This window comes from Anomaloglossus baeobatrachus, chromosome 6 (genome assembly GCF_048569485.1).
Source record: "Anomaloglossus baeobatrachus isolate aAnoBae1 chromosome 6, aAnoBae1.hap1, whole genome shotgun sequence".
NCBI classification, from domain to species: Eukaryota; Metazoa; Chordata; class Amphibia; order Anura; family Aromobatidae; genus Anomaloglossus; species Anomaloglossus baeobatrachus.
Genome location: NC_134358.1, coordinates 555,409,630 through 555,429,505, shown reverse-complemented (window position 1 = coordinate 555,429,505; position 19,876 = coordinate 555,409,630). Strand labels below are relative to the sequence as shown.

At 42.5% G+C, this 19,876-nt stretch overlaps 1 protein-coding gene across 1 annotated transcript in view; it reads right to left on the bottom strand.

Annotated features, from left to right (window-relative positions):
• Positions 1–3,097: 3,097 nt before the first annotated feature.
• Positions 3,098–19,876, bottom strand: part of NXPH1 (neurexophilin 1) — a 489,291-nt gene continuing 472,512 nt past the window's right edge. The window contains exon 2 of the mRNA XM_075315709.1: positions 3,098–4,859. Within this exon, the coding sequence (XP_075171824.1) occupies positions 4,098–4,859 (762 nt within the window). The 3' untranslated portion in view covers positions 3,098–4,097. The remainder of the gene's footprint in view (positions 4,860–19,876) is intronic.

Sequence of the window (19,876 nt, the reverse complement as noted above, 5' to 3'; positions counted from 1 at the left end):
TACACATTACTCTGGAGGACCTGTCCTCTCCAGCATTACACATTACTCTGAAGGACCTGTCCTGTCCAGCATTACACATTACTCTGGAGGACCTGTCCTGTCCAGCATTACACAGTACTCTGGAGGACCTGTCCTGTCCAGCATTACACATTACTCTGGAGGACCTGTCCTGTCCAGCATTACACATTACTCTGGAGGACCTGTCCTGTCCAGCATTACACATTACTCTGGAGGACCTGTCCTGTCCAGCATTACACATTACTCTGGAGGACCTGTCCTCTCCAGCATTACACATTACTCTGAAGGACCTGTCCTGTCCAGCATTACACATTACTCTGGAGGACCTGTCCTGTCCAGCATTACACAGTACTCTGGAGGACCTGTCCTGTCCAGCATTACACATTACTCTGGAGGACCTGTCCTGTCCAGCATTACACATTACTCTGGAGGACCTGTCCTGTCCAGCATTACACATTACTCTGGAGGACCTGTCCTGTCCAGCATTACACATTACTCTGGAGGACCTGTCCTGTCCAGCATTACACATTACTCTGGAGGACCTGTCCTGTCCAGCATTACACATTACTCTAGAGGACCTGTTCTGTCCAGCATTACACAATAAACTCATGGATTTGTATGGATATTATATAATACCTCCTTTTATCTGTGAATGTAATGCAGAGAAGCTGAAATCTGCCTCCAAAGTTTCCCCTCAGATTAAGGATGATTGTTGGAGGTCCTAGCAATCTGTGATTTGCTGGAGATCCCCTTAAGCAGCTACATGGGTTGTGTGTGTGGTAGTTATACCCTTGATGTTTTATGCCACTGGTTTTGTATCGTTTCCTAAGTGATTGCTTCATTTTTCAACATAACTTATCCCACACCAAGAGCAGGTTATATTTTACTTTACAAATGGTTTACAAAATGTAATAAATTAGTTGTACATGATTATAAATAAAACATGGTTCTTTCCTGCACAAACAGCGCCACATCTGTCTACAGGCTGTGTCTGGTATTACAGGTCTGTCTCATTCACTTCAATGGACGTGAGCATCAACACAATCCATTGACCAGAGTGTTTATAATCCCAATGCACTGTGGAAAAGTATAATTTATCATTGTGTTACAGTATTACTGTGGCAGTGAATTGCACCATATGGGAGTAGTATTTGAAATTGTATAGCAGTATTATTATGGTAGTAAGTAGCAGTATTGTGTGCACACCTTAAAGAAGTCTTATTTGACATAGTATAGCAGTATTACTATGGCGGTGAAGGGTGGTATTGTACGTGCACCACAAAGAAGTATTTTTCAGCTTTGTATAGAAGTATTATTATGATAGAGATTGGCGGTAATACAGTGCATTGAAAAAGTATTCAACCCCCTTAAATTTGTCAGCCTTTTCCCACATTTCAGGCTTCAAACATAAAGATAAAAATGTTAATGTTCTGGTGAAGAATCAACAACAAGTGGACACAATTGTGAAGATGAACGAAATTTATTGCTTATTTTAAACCTTTTTTAAAAATAAATAACTGAAAATTGGGGCGTGCAATATTATTCATCCCCTTTACTTTCAGTGCAGCAAACTCACTCCAGAAGTTCAGTGAGGATCTTTGAATGATCCAATGTTGTCCTAAATGACTGATGATGATAAATATAAGCCCCTGTGTGTAATCAAGTCTCCGTATAATGCCCCTGCTCTGTGATAGTCTCACTGTTCTGTGTAAAGCGCAGAGAGCATCATGAAGACCAAGGAACACAACAGGCAGGTCCAGGATACTGTTGTGGAGACGTTTAAAGCCGGATTTGGTTACAAAAAGGTTTCCAAAACTTTAAACATCCCAAGGAGCACTGTGTAAGTGATCATATTGAAATGGAAGTAGTATCATACCACTGCAAATCTACCAAGATCCAGCCGTCCATCCAAACTTTCATCTCAAACAGGGAGAAGACTGATCAGAGATGCAGCCAAGAGGCCCATGATCCCTCTGAATGAACCGCAGAGATCTACAGCTGAGGTGGGAGAGTCTCTCAATAGGACAACAATCAGTCGTACACTGCACAAATCTGGCCTTTATGGAAGAGTGGCAAGAAGAAAGCCATTTCTCAAAGATATCCATAAAAAGTGTTGTTTACAGTTTGCCACAAGCCACCTGGGAGACACCAAACATGTGGAAGAAGGTGCTCTGGTCAGATGAAACCAAAATCAAACTATTTGGGCATAATGCCAAACGATATGTTTGGCGTTAAAGCAACACAGCTCATCACCCTGAACACACCATCCCCACTGTCAAACATGGTGGTGGCAGCATCATGGTTTGGGCCTGCTTCTCTTCAGCAAAGACAGGGTAGATGGTTAAAATTGATTGGAAGATGGATGGTGCCAAATACAGGACCATTCTTGAAGAAAACCTGTTGGAGTCTGCAAAAGACCTGAGACTGGGACGGAGATTTGTCTTCCAACAAGACAATGATCCCAAACATAAAGCAAAATCTACAATGGAATGGTTCACAAATAACCATATCCAGGTGTTAGAATGGCCAAGTCACAGTCCAGACCTGAACCCAATCGAGAATCTGTGGAAAGAGCTAAAAACACAAACGCCTCCATCCAACCTCACTCAGCTCCAGCTGTTTACAAAGGAAGAATGGGAGAGAATTTCAGTCTCTCCATGTGCAAAACTGATAGACATATAACCCAAGAGACTGCAGCTGTAATCGCAGCAAAAGGGGGCGCTACAAAGTATTAACTTAAAGGGGATGAATAGTATTGCACACCCCAATTTTCAGTTATTTATTTTTTAAAAATGTGTAAAAATAAACAATAAATTTCATTGAACTTTACAATTGTGTCCCACTTGTTGTTGATTCTTCACCATTAATTGAAATTTTTTTATCTTTATATTTGAACCCTGAAATGTGGGCAAAGGTTGACAAATTCAAGGGGGCTGAATACTTTCGCAAGGCTCTGTATGTGCGCCCCACAGTTGTTATATTTAGCATTGTCTGGCAATATCATTGTATAAACATTTGTATAAAAAGTGTAAAACTTGGATGTAGGAACATTTCATGATTGAGACACTGATTTCACCTCTTTAAATTCAACGTTATGTCTTTTATTTTTATATACAACTCACCTTTTTTTTTTCTCGTCCAGAAATAAAATATCTAAATGCATACAGACTTCAATGTTGTATATGTTTTTTTAGCTTTCGACAATACTTAGCAGAATAAATGCTTTATACATAATTATGTCCTCTCGTATTAATGAAGTTTTACAGCTAAGTCGACAAACATGGAAATCCTCAAGTCCTCTCATTGTATTTAACCAATAACAAGCGGAGACATTTACTAGTTATATTAAGAAGCTGCTCAAGGAACACGGGTTAAACTATGTACAATACAAACCATTCATACAAATGTCGACTAGGATATTTAAGTATACAATATACCGTAAGAAAGATTTCAACCATTCACAAATTACACAAGTTCAGGTCAATGTTCCTCAAACTTAACCTTGGATTTTCGTGAAGAGGAACATGACAAATTCCGGTATGACCCAGTAGATCATGTAAATTGTAAATGGATTTCCATCTTTATTTACCATTGGGCCCCAATTGACTCCATTCACCATCATCAATTTGCCTTTTTTTGTGTGTTAGGTTTGTTAGGTCGTTGACCTCAAGGATTCAACCCGGTGGCACGCCGGTTCTAGAATAAGTAAAATCTCCTGGGTTAAAGTTATACGAGGGCAGAATTTGACTTTGATATGGCTAATTCTTTTTTTGGTTCCTTGTAAATATTTTTGGGAAATATATATATATGTGTGCATTTGTGTGTGTTCCCCTTATATCCATTGTGACTTACACCTAGTAAATAGACTATGGAGCGAACGGGGAGGAAAGGTCAATTGCATCTGATCGAATTCCCATAGAAAAGTTTTTATGTGGTTGTTTTTGTTTTTTTTCGTCATCGTTTGTTATGTAGACACATTCCAGGCAATTGATGGGACTTTCTTGGATACGGTTCCAGCCCAGTCACCTTTATTTTTATTGTTGTTTTCCTTAGAGGTAAGTCTTGCATACATCTTATTGTCAACCAGAAGGGAAGTATGGTGTGTCGCTGTGATAGTTGTAATCGGGACACACCTTTTGTACTAGTTTATAATCTGTACTGTAAAATGATATATAAATACAGATCACCTTGAAGGGCTTGGAGCATAACCAAGATACATGACTTTGGGTTTGCTCCTGGTAGCATGTTTTTGAAGGGTCATAGTTGCAAAGAGTGTTCTTGGTAGCCTTGTCGACCTTTTCGTACTCGATACGGCAATTGAAGGACTTGGAATCTTTCGCGTCAATCACCGATTGCTGAGCCAAATCAAATTCCACAATTTTGGTTGGAGGTACTAAGCTGACGGAAACATTTCCTTGACCGGTAGAGTTGTGCCGAAAGTAGACACTGAAGGTTCCATTACCATGGTCCACAATTTTCCCTGTTATCAACAAATTTAACTTTACAGTTTTGATGTTGGAATGGAAATCCCCCCAGCCAAACATTTTCTTAAACTTTCCCGTCTTAACGATTGGCCGTCTTTTGGAACGGGAACGTGGTCCCTGAAGATCTGTCGAGTTCCTCAGCCATTCCCAGAGTTCTTGCTCTGTGTACGGCTCTGGAGTATCGTATCTCATATCCAAGGAAGTTTGGTTTTCTTTACCGCGAAAAGTCTGTGAAAGGAGTCGACTGATAGACAAGTCTTTGTTACTTTCTGTCCATATATGCTTAAGTGTGGATAAGGAACCTCCTGATTTTAAATTTCCAAGCTTCCCACCACCTGTTATATTTGCACATATCACCTGAAAAGAGAAAATGAAAACAAATTACAATTAAATATAGGATATAAGGACAATTTACTACTGAGTTAAAATTTGAAGTTATATTGATGACTTGTTATAAATATTGTCACCTATATTTTACGCCATTCTCAAGAATTGAGAGTACTTTTCTTTCTTTTTTTTTACTTTTAAAGAGTAAATTTAGGATTATTCTTATTTCCATAGATGGACTTTCTCATATAGTGGTTGTAAAAAAAAAAACCCTTTAGATAGAAATATATTTATTTTCTTTTGTTTACAGCTCGTTGGGTAGGAGACTGACCACCGCTTCTATCTAGCTTGTTAGCATTGAGCTGAAACTGCCTGGGATTAGGATATAACCTGATCCAGTGCTCCCGGCTTATGTCCAGCAATGGTGGTTATAAAATGTTTTGGATTTCCAAGTACTCTCCATCAATACCCATTTATGAAGATGGAAATAGCCTGATATGGTCCTTAATGACCAATGACCTTGATTACAATTGACCACAATGGTCCAGTTTGGAACCCAATAAACCTTGCCACGATAACCCCGATAGAGTCATCACTTTTCTTCCACTGAGGCAAATGTAAAGATGTGGTTCACTACTCTGTATTAGTGACCACATCTCTGTAAAACTGATAGAGGAGGCTTTTTCTAAATACATTGATCAGCCGATTCAGCCTCTGAGTGACGCTATTGTAGTCCGCTCTTCCCCATCGCATGACACACGGTCTCCGTGACCTCTGCGATCTGGTGATGTCACATCAACTTCCAGTTGACCTGACATCACCATGGCTGGCTGCTGTCTTCCTGAGTGACTGAGCTGTGGGCAGACTTTTACCGCTCATCACAGCCCAGCGTCACAGCCCAGCGTCTCTCCTTCTTGAGGCGCTCTGAAGTGCAGAAGAGAACACGCAAGATGCAGGGCTGTGATGAGCGGTTAAACTCCACCCAGAGCTCAATCACTCAGGAAGACTGGGGTCGGCTGCAGTATTGGTAGGTCAACTGGACGTGAGATCACTGGATCCCAAAGGTCACGGAGCTCAGGGTTTCACGCTATGGGGAAAAGTGGACCGCGATAGCGCCGCTAAGAGGTTGAATCGGCTGATCAAGGTATTTAGAAAAAGCCTTCCCTATTGGGTTTACAGAGGTGTGGTCACTACTGCAGAGTAGTGAACTACCCCTGTAATACGCAGGGGCTTCTACTCTTTTTGGAACCCTATCACAGCTCATTTCCTCTGTGATTTTTCTATGTCCCAGTACTGAAAATATTGTCATGCGTAAAGGACTCTTTCAAATGATTTGTATAGGTGTTCTCTAAATTGCTGATAAAAATTGCAATCAAGAGAGGTGTCTGCGCATGCACAACATTGTTTATTCATTTCTATGGTACTTCTGAACATTAGTCTGGAAAATTACCCCAGTACTGGAAATATTGTCATGCATGAAGGAGTCCTTCCATTGAGTTGTATAGGTGTTATGCATATTGTTGATAAAAATTGCAATCAGGAGAGGTGTCTGCGCATGCGCAACACTATTTATTAGTTTCTATAGTACTTCCAAACATTACTTTAAAAAATTGCCCCAGTACTGAAAAAATTGTCACGTGTAAAGGACTCTAATGATTTGTATAGGTGTTCTCTAAATTACTGATAAAAATTGCAATCAAGAGAGGTGCCTGAACATGCACTACGTTGTTTACTCATTTCTATGGTACTTTCCAACATTGGTCTAGAAAATTGCCTCCGGCACTAGAAATATTGTTACGCATGAAAGGGTCTTTCCATTGATTTGTATAGGTACAAAATGCTGATAAACATTGCAATCCGGAGAAGTGCCTGCGCATGCACAATACTCTTTATTCATTTCTATGATACTTCCAAACATTAGTCTAGAAAATTTCCCCGGTACTGGAAATATTGTCACACATGAAGGACTCTTTCCATTGATTTGTATGTGTGTTCTGCAAATTGCTGATAAAAATTACAATCAGTAGAGATGCATGCGCAACACTGTTTATCAATTTCTATTGTACTTCTGAATATTACTCTAGAAAAATGTCCCAATACTGAAAATATTGTCATGCGTAAAGGACTCTTTCTAATGATTTGTATAGGTATTCTGCAAATTGCTGCTCAAAAGTGCCATCGTAGGAGATGCCTGCGCATGTGCAACTCTATTTTTTTGTATGAATGTTTCCAAAAGTGCTTGTCAACAATTTTCAGTATTGCTATAATGGGAAGATTCATGTATGCCAGCGGTCTCTCCACTCCCATGGCAATTTTTATTAGCAATTATTTGAATTTCCAAACAAATTAATGTAGAGAGTTGCGCATGCGCAACAACCCATTTATTCCCACCACCAGCACTCCATTCTTAACATAACTGTGGGACCGATATCTGTCTGATATTTCTGGCATATCCATGTTCTAAATGTCCTAAACGGGAGAAACCCTTGAAGTCCCACCCACTTGAAAGTCCTGGAGCCACAATACCAAGCTGTGTGCAGACAATGGTGGCTCTGTGTCTGGTCAAAGCCAAAGGGATCTTGTTCTTGTGATTAGTGGGGGTCCAACTTAATGGCCTGTTCTAGCAATAGGCCGTCAATTAGGAATTGTGCACCGCCAAGTAGTTCTACTTTAATGTTGCAAGATCTTTTCGCAGCTATCCTCTCGTAGGACGGCTGAATCGGCTCCATGGAGAATTCTGACATTCTTCTAAAATATGAATGTTTCTTCTATGAACCGCAAATCAAATAATGTAAGAATCTATTATGAGGCTGACAGACCTATATTTTAAGAAACTGCCAACCGATGTTGAAGAAATTGCTCTGTCTTCAGAGCATTGGGACCACTTTGATGCACTGTGCATAAAAAGAGCTTTACTTCCCAGACTCCTTCTTGGTGTCTTATCCTTTATGAAGGGATTTGCAAAGTAATCTCTTATAATGGGACTTAATGCAATACAAATGTAAAAAAAATCTGGCAGCTCTAAGGATGGAAATGGTGTGCGGTACAAATGACGGGGAGAAGCGGGATATCGAAGACACGCGGAAAATAAAGAGCGGACACCAGTAATCACCGCTAATAAGAGCCTTAATTAAGACTGACTCTCATTAGTTTGTATATTCTCAGTAAGAATAAGGGGCTCTAGACGATTTATATAAGGACGATGCCAGGAGTGCGCCACCATCCACATAAAGAAGCCAAATATCAAGAGAGGAGACATAAGTACAACTTACACCAATGTCCTAGAGATTTAGGGGATCCAGTGTCCAGTTTAATAAATGGCACATGGAAGTGTAGCACCCCTGAGGTACCAGGTGCCACAAAATGTAACCTGTGGAAACTCAAACCCCGGAATATCCGTGCCAGTCAACACACCAGCACCCTCAGGCCACACACACAAACCCAATATCAGAATAGGAGACTGCCTAGCAGCAGGTAAAAAGGGATGGGCACTCATTGGCTAGTTGCCACCCAAATCTGTAGGGAGACACCCAGCGAGGGGAGGGGCCAGTGGTCGGTTGGATAGTTGGCGGGAGGAAGAGAAGTGTGTGGAAGTCGAGGAAAAGAGAGGTGGAAGTCGAGGAGAAGAGAGGTGGAAGTCGAGGAGAGGAGAGGTGGAAGTCGAGGAGAAGAGAGGTGGAAGTCGAGAAGAGGAGAGGTGGAAGTCGAGGAGAAGAGAGGTGGAAGTCGAGGAGAAGAGAGGTGGAAGTCGAGGAGAGGAGAGGTGGAAGTCGAGGAGAAGAGAGGTGGAAGTCGAGAAGAGGAGAGGTGGAAGTCGAGGAGAAGAGAGGTGGAAGTCGAGGAGAAGAGAGGTGTAATCGAGGAGAAGAGAGGTGGAAGTCGAGAAGAGGAGAGGTGGAAGTCGAGAAGAGGAGAGGTGGAAGTCGAGGAGAAGAGAGGTGGAAGTCGAGGAGAAGAGAGGTGTAATCGAGGAGAAGAGAGGTGGAAGTCGAGAAGAGGAGAGGTGGAAGTCGAGAAGAGGAGCGGTGGAAGTCGAGGAGAAGAGAGGTGTAATCGAGGAGAAGAGAGGTGGAAGTCGAGGAGAAGAGAGGTGGAAGTCGAGGAACAGAGAGGTGGAAGTCGAGGAAAAGAGAGGTGGAAGTCGAGGAAAAGAGAGGTGGAAGTCGAGAAGAGGAGAGGTGGAAGTAGAGAGTGAGGAGTGAAGTAAAGAAGGAAAGGTGTAAAGACCTGAAGTAACACCGGAACGCTGTAAAGGAGACGAGGACTGTGGAGTACGGAACCAGGACTCCAGGAACTGTGGGTTACCTATGGAAGTGTCATACTCCAGGAACTGCGGGACGCCTGTGGGAGTCTGGAACGAAGGCTCACAGGACTCGGCACGAGGCGGGGAGCAGACCCTAGGACAGCGGGACACTTTATGGTCAACTGTTAAATCTGCCGGGCGAGAAGATCTCCAGGGTCCCTCACCACCCAAAGAGTCTGAAGCATCAGCAGCAAAGAGGGGACCAGGGATTGAACCCCTTAAACAGTCCAGGCTGCCTGCAATAGGACCAAGACTGAAATAGAGGGGCTCCCCCAGAAGCTCTAAGCCACGGGAGACCATTACAAATGAGAGTGCACGGAGGATAGCCAACCCAGGTCACAGCTGGCACGGAGAACAAGAGGAGAGTAAACATCTGAAACCGGCACTAGCGGGTCCAGGTACAAAGCCCAAAGTAAAAAAAGGCAAGTTGAAACTGCAATACCGGCGTGGACTGTTTCCTTATCGCCTCCGTGCGCGTACACTGACTGTCCCCTACCATTGCCCCTCATCAATCACTGTTGGGGCCTGGCCCTGCTTGCGGAGGGCCCAAAACACCTAAACTGCACCACTCCACCAGCCCCAGCAGGAACTTGCAGCGGCAGCCTCAATAACCTGGCCGCACACCGCAAGTGGCGTAGTCGAGAACTCCTTTATTTTATTATATTTTTATTTTTCACCCCTTTTTTTATCAGACAGACCCCCAGGGTCACGGAACTGGGCCTCAGCCGTGACCACGACTGTTTCGCCCTGCGCACCGCACGCCTGGGACCGAGTACCCCACTACCCCTGGGGCGTCACAGAAGGTTATGTCACAAAGTACTGGAGTATAATAAAGGAGGTAACTCAGGATCAGTAATGTAATGTATGTACACAGTGACTGCACCAGCAGAATAGTGAGTGCAGCTCTGGAGTATAATACAGGAGGTAACTCAGGATCAGTACAGGATCAGTAATGTAATGTATGTACACAGTGACTGCACCAGCAGAATAGTGAGTGCAGCTCTAGAGTATAATACAGGATTTAACTCAGGATCAGTAATGTAATGTATGTACACAGTGACTGTACCAGCAGAATAGTGAGTGCAGCTCTGGAGTATAATACAGGAGGTAACTCAGGATCAGTACAGGATCAGTAATGTAATGTATGTACACAGTGACTGCACCAGCAGATTAGTGAGTGCAGGTCTGGAGCATAATACAGGAGGTAACTCAGGATCAGTAATCTAATGTATGTACACAGTGACTCTACCAGAAGAATAGTGAGTGCAGCTCTGGAGTATAATTCAGGAGATAACCCGGATCAGTATGAGATAGGTAATGTAATGTATGTAATGTATGTACACAGTGACTGCACCAGCAGAATAGTGAGTGCAGCTCAGGAGTATAATTTAGGAGGTAACCCGGATCAGTACAGGATCAGTAATGTAATGTATGTACACAGTGACTGCACCAGCAGAATAGTGAGTGCAACTCTAGAGCATAATACAGGAGGTACGGTAACTCAGGATCAGTAATGTAATGTTAGTACACAGTGACTGCCCCAGCAGAATAGTGAGTGCAGCTCTGGAGCATAATACAGGAGGTAACTCAGGATCAGTAATGTAATGTTAGTACACAGTGACTGCACCAGCAGAATAGTGAGTGCAGCTCTGGAGTATAATACAGGAGGTAACTCAGGATCAGTAATGTAATGTATGTACACAGTAACTGCACCAGCAGAATAGTGAGTGCAGCTCTGGAGTATAATACAGGAGGTAACTCAGGATCAGTAATGTAATGTTAGTACACAGTGACTGCACCAGCAGAATAGTGAGTGCAGCTCTGGAGTATAATACAGGAGGTAACTCAGGATCAGTAATGTAATGTATGTACACAGTGACTGCACCAGCAGAATAGTGAGTGCAGCTCTGGAGTATAATACAGGAGGTAACTCAGGATCAGTAATGTATGTACACAGTGACTGCACCAGCAGAATAGTGAGTGCAGCTCTGGAGCATAATACAGGAGGTAACTCAGGATCAGTAATGTAATGTATGTACACAGTGACTGCACCAGCAGAATAGTGAGTGCAGCTCTGGAGTATTATACAGGAGGTAACGCAGGATCAGTAATGTAATGTTAGTACACAGTGACTGCACCAGCAGAATAGTGAGTGCAGCTCTGGAGTATAATACAGGAGGTAACTCAGGATCAGTAATGTAATGTATGTACACAGTAACTGCACCAGCAGAATAGTGAGTGCAGCTCTGGAGTATAATACAGGAGGTAACTCAGGATCAGTAATGTATGTACACAGTGACTGCACCAGCAGAATAGTGAGTGCAGCTCTGGAGCATAATACAGGAGGTAACTCAGGATCAGTACAGGATCAGTAATGTAATGTATGTACACAGTGACTGCACCAGCAGAATAGTGAGTGCAGCTCTGGAGTATAATACAGGAGGTAACTCTGGATCAGTATGAGATAGGTGATGTAATATATTTACAATCTGACTTTTATAACTATATGTAATCTTACCATCTGATTTTTTTTTCTTGATATTTTCCAGTGTGATATTTTTTTTCTTAGGAACAACACATGAAATTATTGGATGTTCTTATCATCTCCAGAACCATTTATCAATTTCCTGAGTCAGATGAAAAATGACTTTTCAGAGATGCGATATTCCTGGCAGTGAGCGCTACCTGAGCACAATTCATCAATGCTTCATTGGAAATAAGAAATCTATTTTAGAAGGTGCTGGATTGATGTCGGCGCGCGGCGTCTGATTGCGGCACTTTACTCTTCATGTTCAGCTATTCTAATGGCTTTAGTCAATTCTCCGGCCTTTGTTACCTTTATTAGTTTAGTTCCATGAGTATCAGTCTGTGCAGATAACGTGTAGGGTGGGGGGGACATTAAGTGCTTCTATAGGGAGCAATTAGTTAAGTGTATTTAGCATTTTGTATAAATATCGCTTAGGGCATTGTGAAGATATATTAACCTTATGAAAAGCAGAATAGACCATATCTCTATTTGAGTATGACTGTGCACATTTTAAAAGGGTATGAATACTTTTTCAAACGCTTGAATAGCTCAGGAGCATGTTTGCAGTCTTGAATATATCTTACCATTTTGTGTTTGCAGACGAGTGTTTCCATGGTAACAGACTACAAACAAACACTCTATGTAGTCTGATCATGAACGTGGATAAATATTTAGGATGTCAAGAAAATAAACCATAGAAATTCAATGTGAGCTGATCTGCACTTCTCCATGACCCCTATATAATGTATATAACACTGCTTAGATCTCGCCCACTGCCACAGTTGGGGGGTGTCAGATGTCCGACCCCCACTTATCTAATATTAATCACCAGTAACAAAGTAGCGGAGAACTCCTTCATGGTCATATTTGTTTTAATTAACTTCTTGATGCCCCATGAGCTCCAGTTGCCCTTGTTAACCCTTTAATTGCCACTGCAGTGGCATTTAAGCGGTCTGTCATGCCTAGATGTCTAACCCATACGACCACCAGCTGTGCCATCACCTATTGTGAATGGTGGATCATGTGTTATCTACTGTATTTAGGGTCTTATCAGTCATTGTACAGGAGGAGGAGGAGGTGAGCTGTGATATCACCTATTGTGAATGGTAGAGCATGTGTTATCTACTGTATATAGGGTTTTATCAGTCATTGTACAGGAGGAGGAGGAGGTGAGCTGTGATATCACCTATTGTGAATGGTGGATCATGTGTTATCTACTGTATATAGGGTCTTATCAGTCATTGTACAGGAGGAGGAGGAGGTGAGCTGTGATATCACCTATTGTGAATGGTAGAGCATGTGTTATCTACTGTATATAGGGTCTTATCAGTCATTGTACAGGAGGAGGAGGAGGTGAGCTGTGATATCACCTATTGTGAATGGTGGATCATGTGTTATCTACTGTATATAGGGTCTTATCAGTCATTGTACAGGAGGAGGAGGAGGTGAGCTGTGATATCACCTATTGTGAATGGTAGAGCATGTGTTATCTACTGTGTATAGGGTGTTATCAGTCATTGTACAGGAGGAGGAGGTGAGCTGTGATATCACATATCGTGAATGATGGATCATGTGTTATCTACTGTATGTAGAGGTGTTATCAGTCATTGTACAAAAGGAGGAGGTGGTGATCTGTGACATCACCTATTATGAATGGTGGATCTTGTGTTATCTATGATATATAGCATAATTTTCATTGTACAGGAGGAGGGGGAGATGAGCTGTGACATCCCCTATTGTGAATGGTAAATCATATATTATCTACTGTATATAGAGGTGTTATCCATCATTGTACATGAGGAGAAGGTGAGCTGTGAATGCTGGATCCTGTGTTATCTACTATATATAGAGTTTTTATCAGTCATTTTACAGAAGGAGGAGGTGAGCTGTGACATCACCTATTGTGAATGGTGTATCCTGTGTTATCTATTGTATATAGAGGTGTTATCAGTCATTATACAGAAGGAGGAGGTGAGCTGTGACATCACCTATTGTGAATGGTGGATCCTGTGTTATCTATTGTATATAGAGGTGTTGTCAGTCATTGTACAGGAGGAGGAGGTGCGCTGTGACCACCTATTGTTAGTGGTAAATCATATATTATCTACTGTATATAAAAGTGTCATCAGTCATTGTACAGGAGGAGGAGTTGTGTTGTGATATTGCCTACTAAAAATGGTGGATCCTGTGTTATCTACAATACATAGAGGCAATATCAGTCATTGTACAGGAGGAGGAGGTGAGCTGTGATATCACCTATTGTGAATGGTGCATCCTGTGTTATCTACTATTTATGGAGGTGTTATCAGTCATTTTACGGAAGGAGGAGGTGAGCTGTGATATCGCCTATTGTAATTGGTGGATCCTGCCTTTTCTATGTAAACATTTTACTTTTCGTTGTCATCCTGTCTGTGATGATAATGAGACTGCTGAGAAGAGATCCTAACAGAACAGGCCGTATATGTCTACTATAAAACACAATGGCCGGACTGAAAACTGCAACACTTCAAAATCTTTTTAAAATACAAATAATAATAAATATCACAAATGTTTAGAAAAATACATTTAATGCAAAGACTCGGCTGAAGACATACAGTATATTATTTCACGATGAAGCATTCACTTTGCAAGGACATGGTCTTTAATGTGATCTTAGGTGAAAACTCATAAACAACTATGCAGCCTATTGACGCTCAAACCTATTTTCTGGATATAATATGTGACCCTTATCTATTCCCTTCACTGACTTAGCCAATGGCACCTTAAATGCATGAAAGTGGAAGATATCAGACATCAAAGGAGCTGGCTGCTTATACCAATATATTCCACTCTGGCATCGGGCACTTGATGCAAATTGCGGGCAGGTGACGCTCCTGCAGCGACATAGCGACGATGCTCCCTGAATAATCATGAAAACACTATCGGTCAATGCCGCGCCGGCTGTATATCCAGCACTCTTGGAGGGATATTCTTCATGCACAGTGACGGCTTTGCATATTTTTCCCCATCTAGATTAAAATTTCATGATTGCTAATAAGGGACCAAAGTCAAAATTGACCAGTTTTATTTTTTTTTTCTTAAATAAGTGGTACACTTGAAAATAAACTTATGTTATTAAAGATATTGTACAATGAAGAGGAGCAAATACCACTGACAGTGTTGGTAAAGTATTTAACAGAGGAAGAAAGAGAGGTGCAAAAAGCCATGGAAAGTCATGACACCAGCTGAAATCGATCAGTAATTAGAACACTTAATGAATAATAATATCAGCTGGTTCAACTGTCTCATTACCAAGGTGTTACACAAGAAACATCTCACGATGGGTAAAACCAGTAAAAAGATTAAAATGAATACATCTAGTTATCAAACACTTGATAATAGGACATATTATATATGTTCACAGTTCTGTTTATGTTGGAGGGCATAACTTATTGATAACAGTTCTTATAAGGAATAAATATTAAGGTATCTGTATTGAATATATATATATATATATAAATGCTGACATAGTATGGTATATATATATACCATACTGGATCTTTCCAGTATCTTTCCAGTACAGAGGATTACACCATGTAACATGCGTCCAGCAGTAATTTCCGTATAAGGTTTGGACAGCTGCCATATATATAACATGACCCGGAGAGAGTGGGGCTCTCACTCCTGCACGTCGCCAACTGACCCAGGATCCATCCAGCCTGCAAGATGAACACATGCTGTCAGGCCGACAGCATATCACCCCTGCTTCCATTCAGAAACCAAGGAAAGATGGATGAAGATTTCTAATGATTAGTATGGACTAATTATCAACTTTTTGCGTAAGCTAACGAAGAATATTATTATTTTTTTCCTTTTCTGTAACTGAACTGCAACTTTATAATTTGGCAACCATTTTATTAGATATAAAATACATTTATTTTTTACACATTTTGAAGTCCATCTTTCATGCGTCTTATCACGTATTTGAAGAAAAATATATTTAAGAGTATATTTTTAACAGCTGTCTCAACCTCATTATTGCAAAACATCCTGATAGCATTGGTTACAGAAGAATGTCTAAACTACTGAAGGTTCCAGAGAGCGCTGTTGGGGCTCATATTCCGGAAGTGGGAAGAATATAATTTCACCATAAACCGGCCACAACCAGGTGGCAATATTTCCAACAGGGAAGTGAAAAGAATTATCAGAAGAGTTGTCCAAGAGCCAAGAACCACCTGTTTAGAGCTACAGAAAAATCTGGAATCAGCAGGTGCAATTGTTTCAAAGAAAACAATAACTAATGGACTCTCCCAACATGGCCTGTATGCACGCTCCTGTATGCACTCTCCTGTATGCACACTCACCACACAAGACTCCATTGTTGAACAAAAATCAGGTTCAAGAGTATGTAAAGTTTCCTCAACAACATTTAGACAAGCCCATGAAATACCGGCAGAATATAGTCTGGTCAGATAAGACCAAAATTGAACTCTTTGGAAGCCATAATACACACCATGTTTGGAGGCCAAAAGGCAAATCACCACAAAAACACCAACGACAGTAAAATGTGGAGGTGGGAACATCATGGTGTGGGGCTGATTTTTAGCATACGACACTGGTAAACTATATATAACTAAAGGATGGACAAATGTACAGAGTCAGAGACATTCTAGAGAAAGATCTGTTGCCATCTACAAGGATGATTAGTAGAGTTGAGCGCGGTTCGCGGTTCGAGGTTCTCCAGTTCACGGCTCGAGTGATTTTGGGGCCTGTTCTAGATCGAACTAGAACTCGAGCTTTTTGCAAAAGCTCGATAGTTCTAGAAACGTTCGAGAACGGTTCTAGCAGCAAAAAAACAGCTAATTCCTAGCTGGCTTTCCGCTGTAATAGTGTAAGTCACTCTGTGACTCACACTATTATGACATTTCAGTGTATAGTGTGCGTGAACAGCGCCTTCAGATCACTCCTGTTTGTATAATGGCGATCGCCATTTTTTTTTTTTTTCCTTGTCTTCCTTCCCTAAGCGCGCGCGTGTAGTGGGGCGGGCCAGCATGTCAGCCAATCCCAGACACACACACAGCTAAGTGGACTTTTAGCCAGAGAAGCAACGGCACGATTGATAGGATGTCCATGTCACATGTCCCTGCATTATAAAACCGGACATTTTCCTCCAGGAGGCCATTATCTCTTGGTGTCAGACATCACTGGCGCAGCTCCGTCCTGAGTCCTATCGCTGATACAGCTGTATGCGCTCCATACACAGCGTTAGACAGCTTAGGGATAGCACTTTCCATCAGTCCTTTTAAGGGCTCCAACCGGCAGGGTCAGAGCCATAGGTGACAGGTCCTGAAAACAGCGACAGCGTCTGTGTAGGCCAGGTCAGGGATTTCGTCGCTGCATTTCCCCATTAGGAGGGAATAGAAAGGCAGGCTTCCATTCCTCTACCCAGAGCCCCACAACCCTGGCACTGTACCCTCCTGTCCTCTGCACACTCCAACTCATTGTTACTAAGCCATTATAATAGCAAACACTCAGTGTACCTAGTGGCATCCTAAACGTGGCTATTGGACTTTGCTATAGTCACACTAGTGCAAAGACATTTGCAGCACCTCTGCCTGCATTGCACACTCCAACTCATTATAACTAAGCCATTATACTAGCACACACTCAGTGTACCTAGTGGCATCCTAAACGTGGCTATTGGACTTTGCTATAGTCACACTAGTGCAAAGACATTTGCAGCACCTCTGCCTGCATTGCACACTCCAACTCTGTCAGGTTTCCGGGTTTTCCAGTCCTCTTTTGAAAGAGCTTGCCCTCGGTTAACATGGAGTTTTATGTTCTGTTGCCCTACTTCCTGTCCAGCTGCTTAAAAGGCCGCCTCTAAGCCTAGTCCAGTGCCTGAGTATACTGCTTGCTGTGTGCTCCTGCTTTGCTGCTGCTGCTACTTGATTACCTTTGGATCCTCCTGAAAATCTACCGACCGACTCTGGACCATACCCGGTTTCTTCAAACTGTGCCCGGACTCCGTCTGCCGTCTTTGGTCAGCACGTCTGCCCGGTTTCTTCCGGTTCATAACCATTCTGGACTTTCATCCCGTACGGACACTTCTGGACTTTACCGCTTGCCCCTTGTGTCCCGGCTGCGGCGCATTTAGGCCTTCCGGGGTTGATTGCCGGACAGTCCCTGTATAGGGGTTCGCTCTGGTGGTCTCCCTGGGGGAGTCCGGTGCGTGGCCCCGGGAATCCCCTTCGCTCCGTTTCGGAAAGGTATTTTCATGTGTTTGTTATACTGTGTATTTCCGTTGTGTATCTACCGTGGTTACATATCATAAACATCTTGTACCACAAACTCGTCTCTGGCTGTCATTGCCCTAACGCTATCGAAATCCTCAAAACATACAATAGTATTACTAACTCATTATAACTAAGCCATTCTACTAGCAAACACTCAGTGTACCTAGTGGCATCCTAAACGTGGCTATTGGACTTTGCTATAGTCCCACTAGTGCAAAGACATTTGCAGCACCTCTTCCTGCATTGCACACTCCAACTCATTATAACTAAGCCATTATACTAGCAAACACTCAGTGTACCTAGTGGCATCCTAAACGTGGCTATTGGACTTTTGTCTAGTCACACTAGTGCAAAGACATTTGCAGCACCTCTGCCTGCATTGCACACTCCAACTCATTATAACTAAGCCATTATACTAGCAAACACTCAGTGTACCTAGTGGCATCCTAAACGTGGCTATTGGACTTTGCTATAGTCCCACTAGTGCAAAGACATTTGCAGCACCTCTGCCTGCATTGCACACTCCAACTCATTATAACTAAGCCATTATACTAGCAAACACTCAGTGTACCTAGTGGCATCCTATACGTGGCTATTGGACTTTGCTATAGTCCCACTAGTGCAAAGACATTTGCAGCACCTCTACCTGCATTGCACACTCCAACTCATTATAACTAAGCCATTATACTAGCAAACACTCAGTGTACCTAGTGGCATCCTAAACGTGGCTATTGGACTTTTGTCTAGTCACACTAGTGCAAAGACATTTGCAGCACCTCTACCTGCATTGCACACTCCAACTCATTATAACTAAGCCATTATACTAGCAATTTTTGCTGCCAGTTTAAGGGCCGTAGTTGCATTGTCAGGGATATTTATTCTTTATTATTCTGCTGTTAATAAAGCTAGACCACCGCTGCAATCTACACCACCTCTCAATTTTTACTACCACATTTTCAGTCCACAATCTTGTTGCAATCACCATGAGTGGCAAAATGACAGATGCTGGTGGAAAGGGGAAGAGGCGTGGTGGAAAAGGCAAAAAAGGTTTTGTCCGTGGGGAAGGTGGCAAAGCTCCATTATCATCTGCTAAAGATAGACCATCTACCAGCAAAAGTAAGATGTCTACTACTTACCGTGGACAATCCAATGTGCTCCCTTTTTTACGGACACGAACAACAGGAACAAAGGTAGATGATGGCCAAAAAAGGAAAATGCTTGAATGGATCTCATGTGGTCCAACAAGTGCCCTCTCAGCCACTTCAAGTACCGCATCCAAAAAACACCAGTCCTCTGAGTTGTCATCCTAATCAAACTTGCTTTCTCCCAGCTCTGAAGTCTCCATCAGCCCTGCACAGTATGGTGGAACTGAGATGGCTGAGTCTGCAGAGCTGTTCAGTCACACTATAGCCTGGGAATCAGAGGTCTGCTCCCAAGCTACAGTGAGTACAGAACAGGAAATGGTCTGCAGTGATGCCCAGAACCTTTGCGACTCTGATTCAGGCCGTGAGGACCAAGTTTCTGAGCATAATGTTGACCCTTTGTCACAAACTGTAACACCTGTGGTTATAGACAATGAGGAACATACTGATGAAGATGAGACGCAGATACCTGATTGGGATGACAACTTAAATATTCGGTCAGGGCAAGAAGAGGCTCGGTCTGAGGGGGAGGGGAGTGCAAACACAACAATTGATGATGAAGTTCTAGATCCCACCTACTGTCAACCCACAGTCAGGCACTCGAGGAGGTCAACAGAGGTGGTGGAGGAGGATGCAACTGATGACGAAGTTACCTTGCGCCTTCCTGGACACAGTCGGAGTACTGGTAGCACGTCTACAACTGCATCCTCAGCCACCACTCTGCCTCTGAGCATTATTCGGGGTGGATCAACAGGTCGCATGGCCTCTAAGCCTTGCCTAGCCTGGTCCTTTTTTGACAT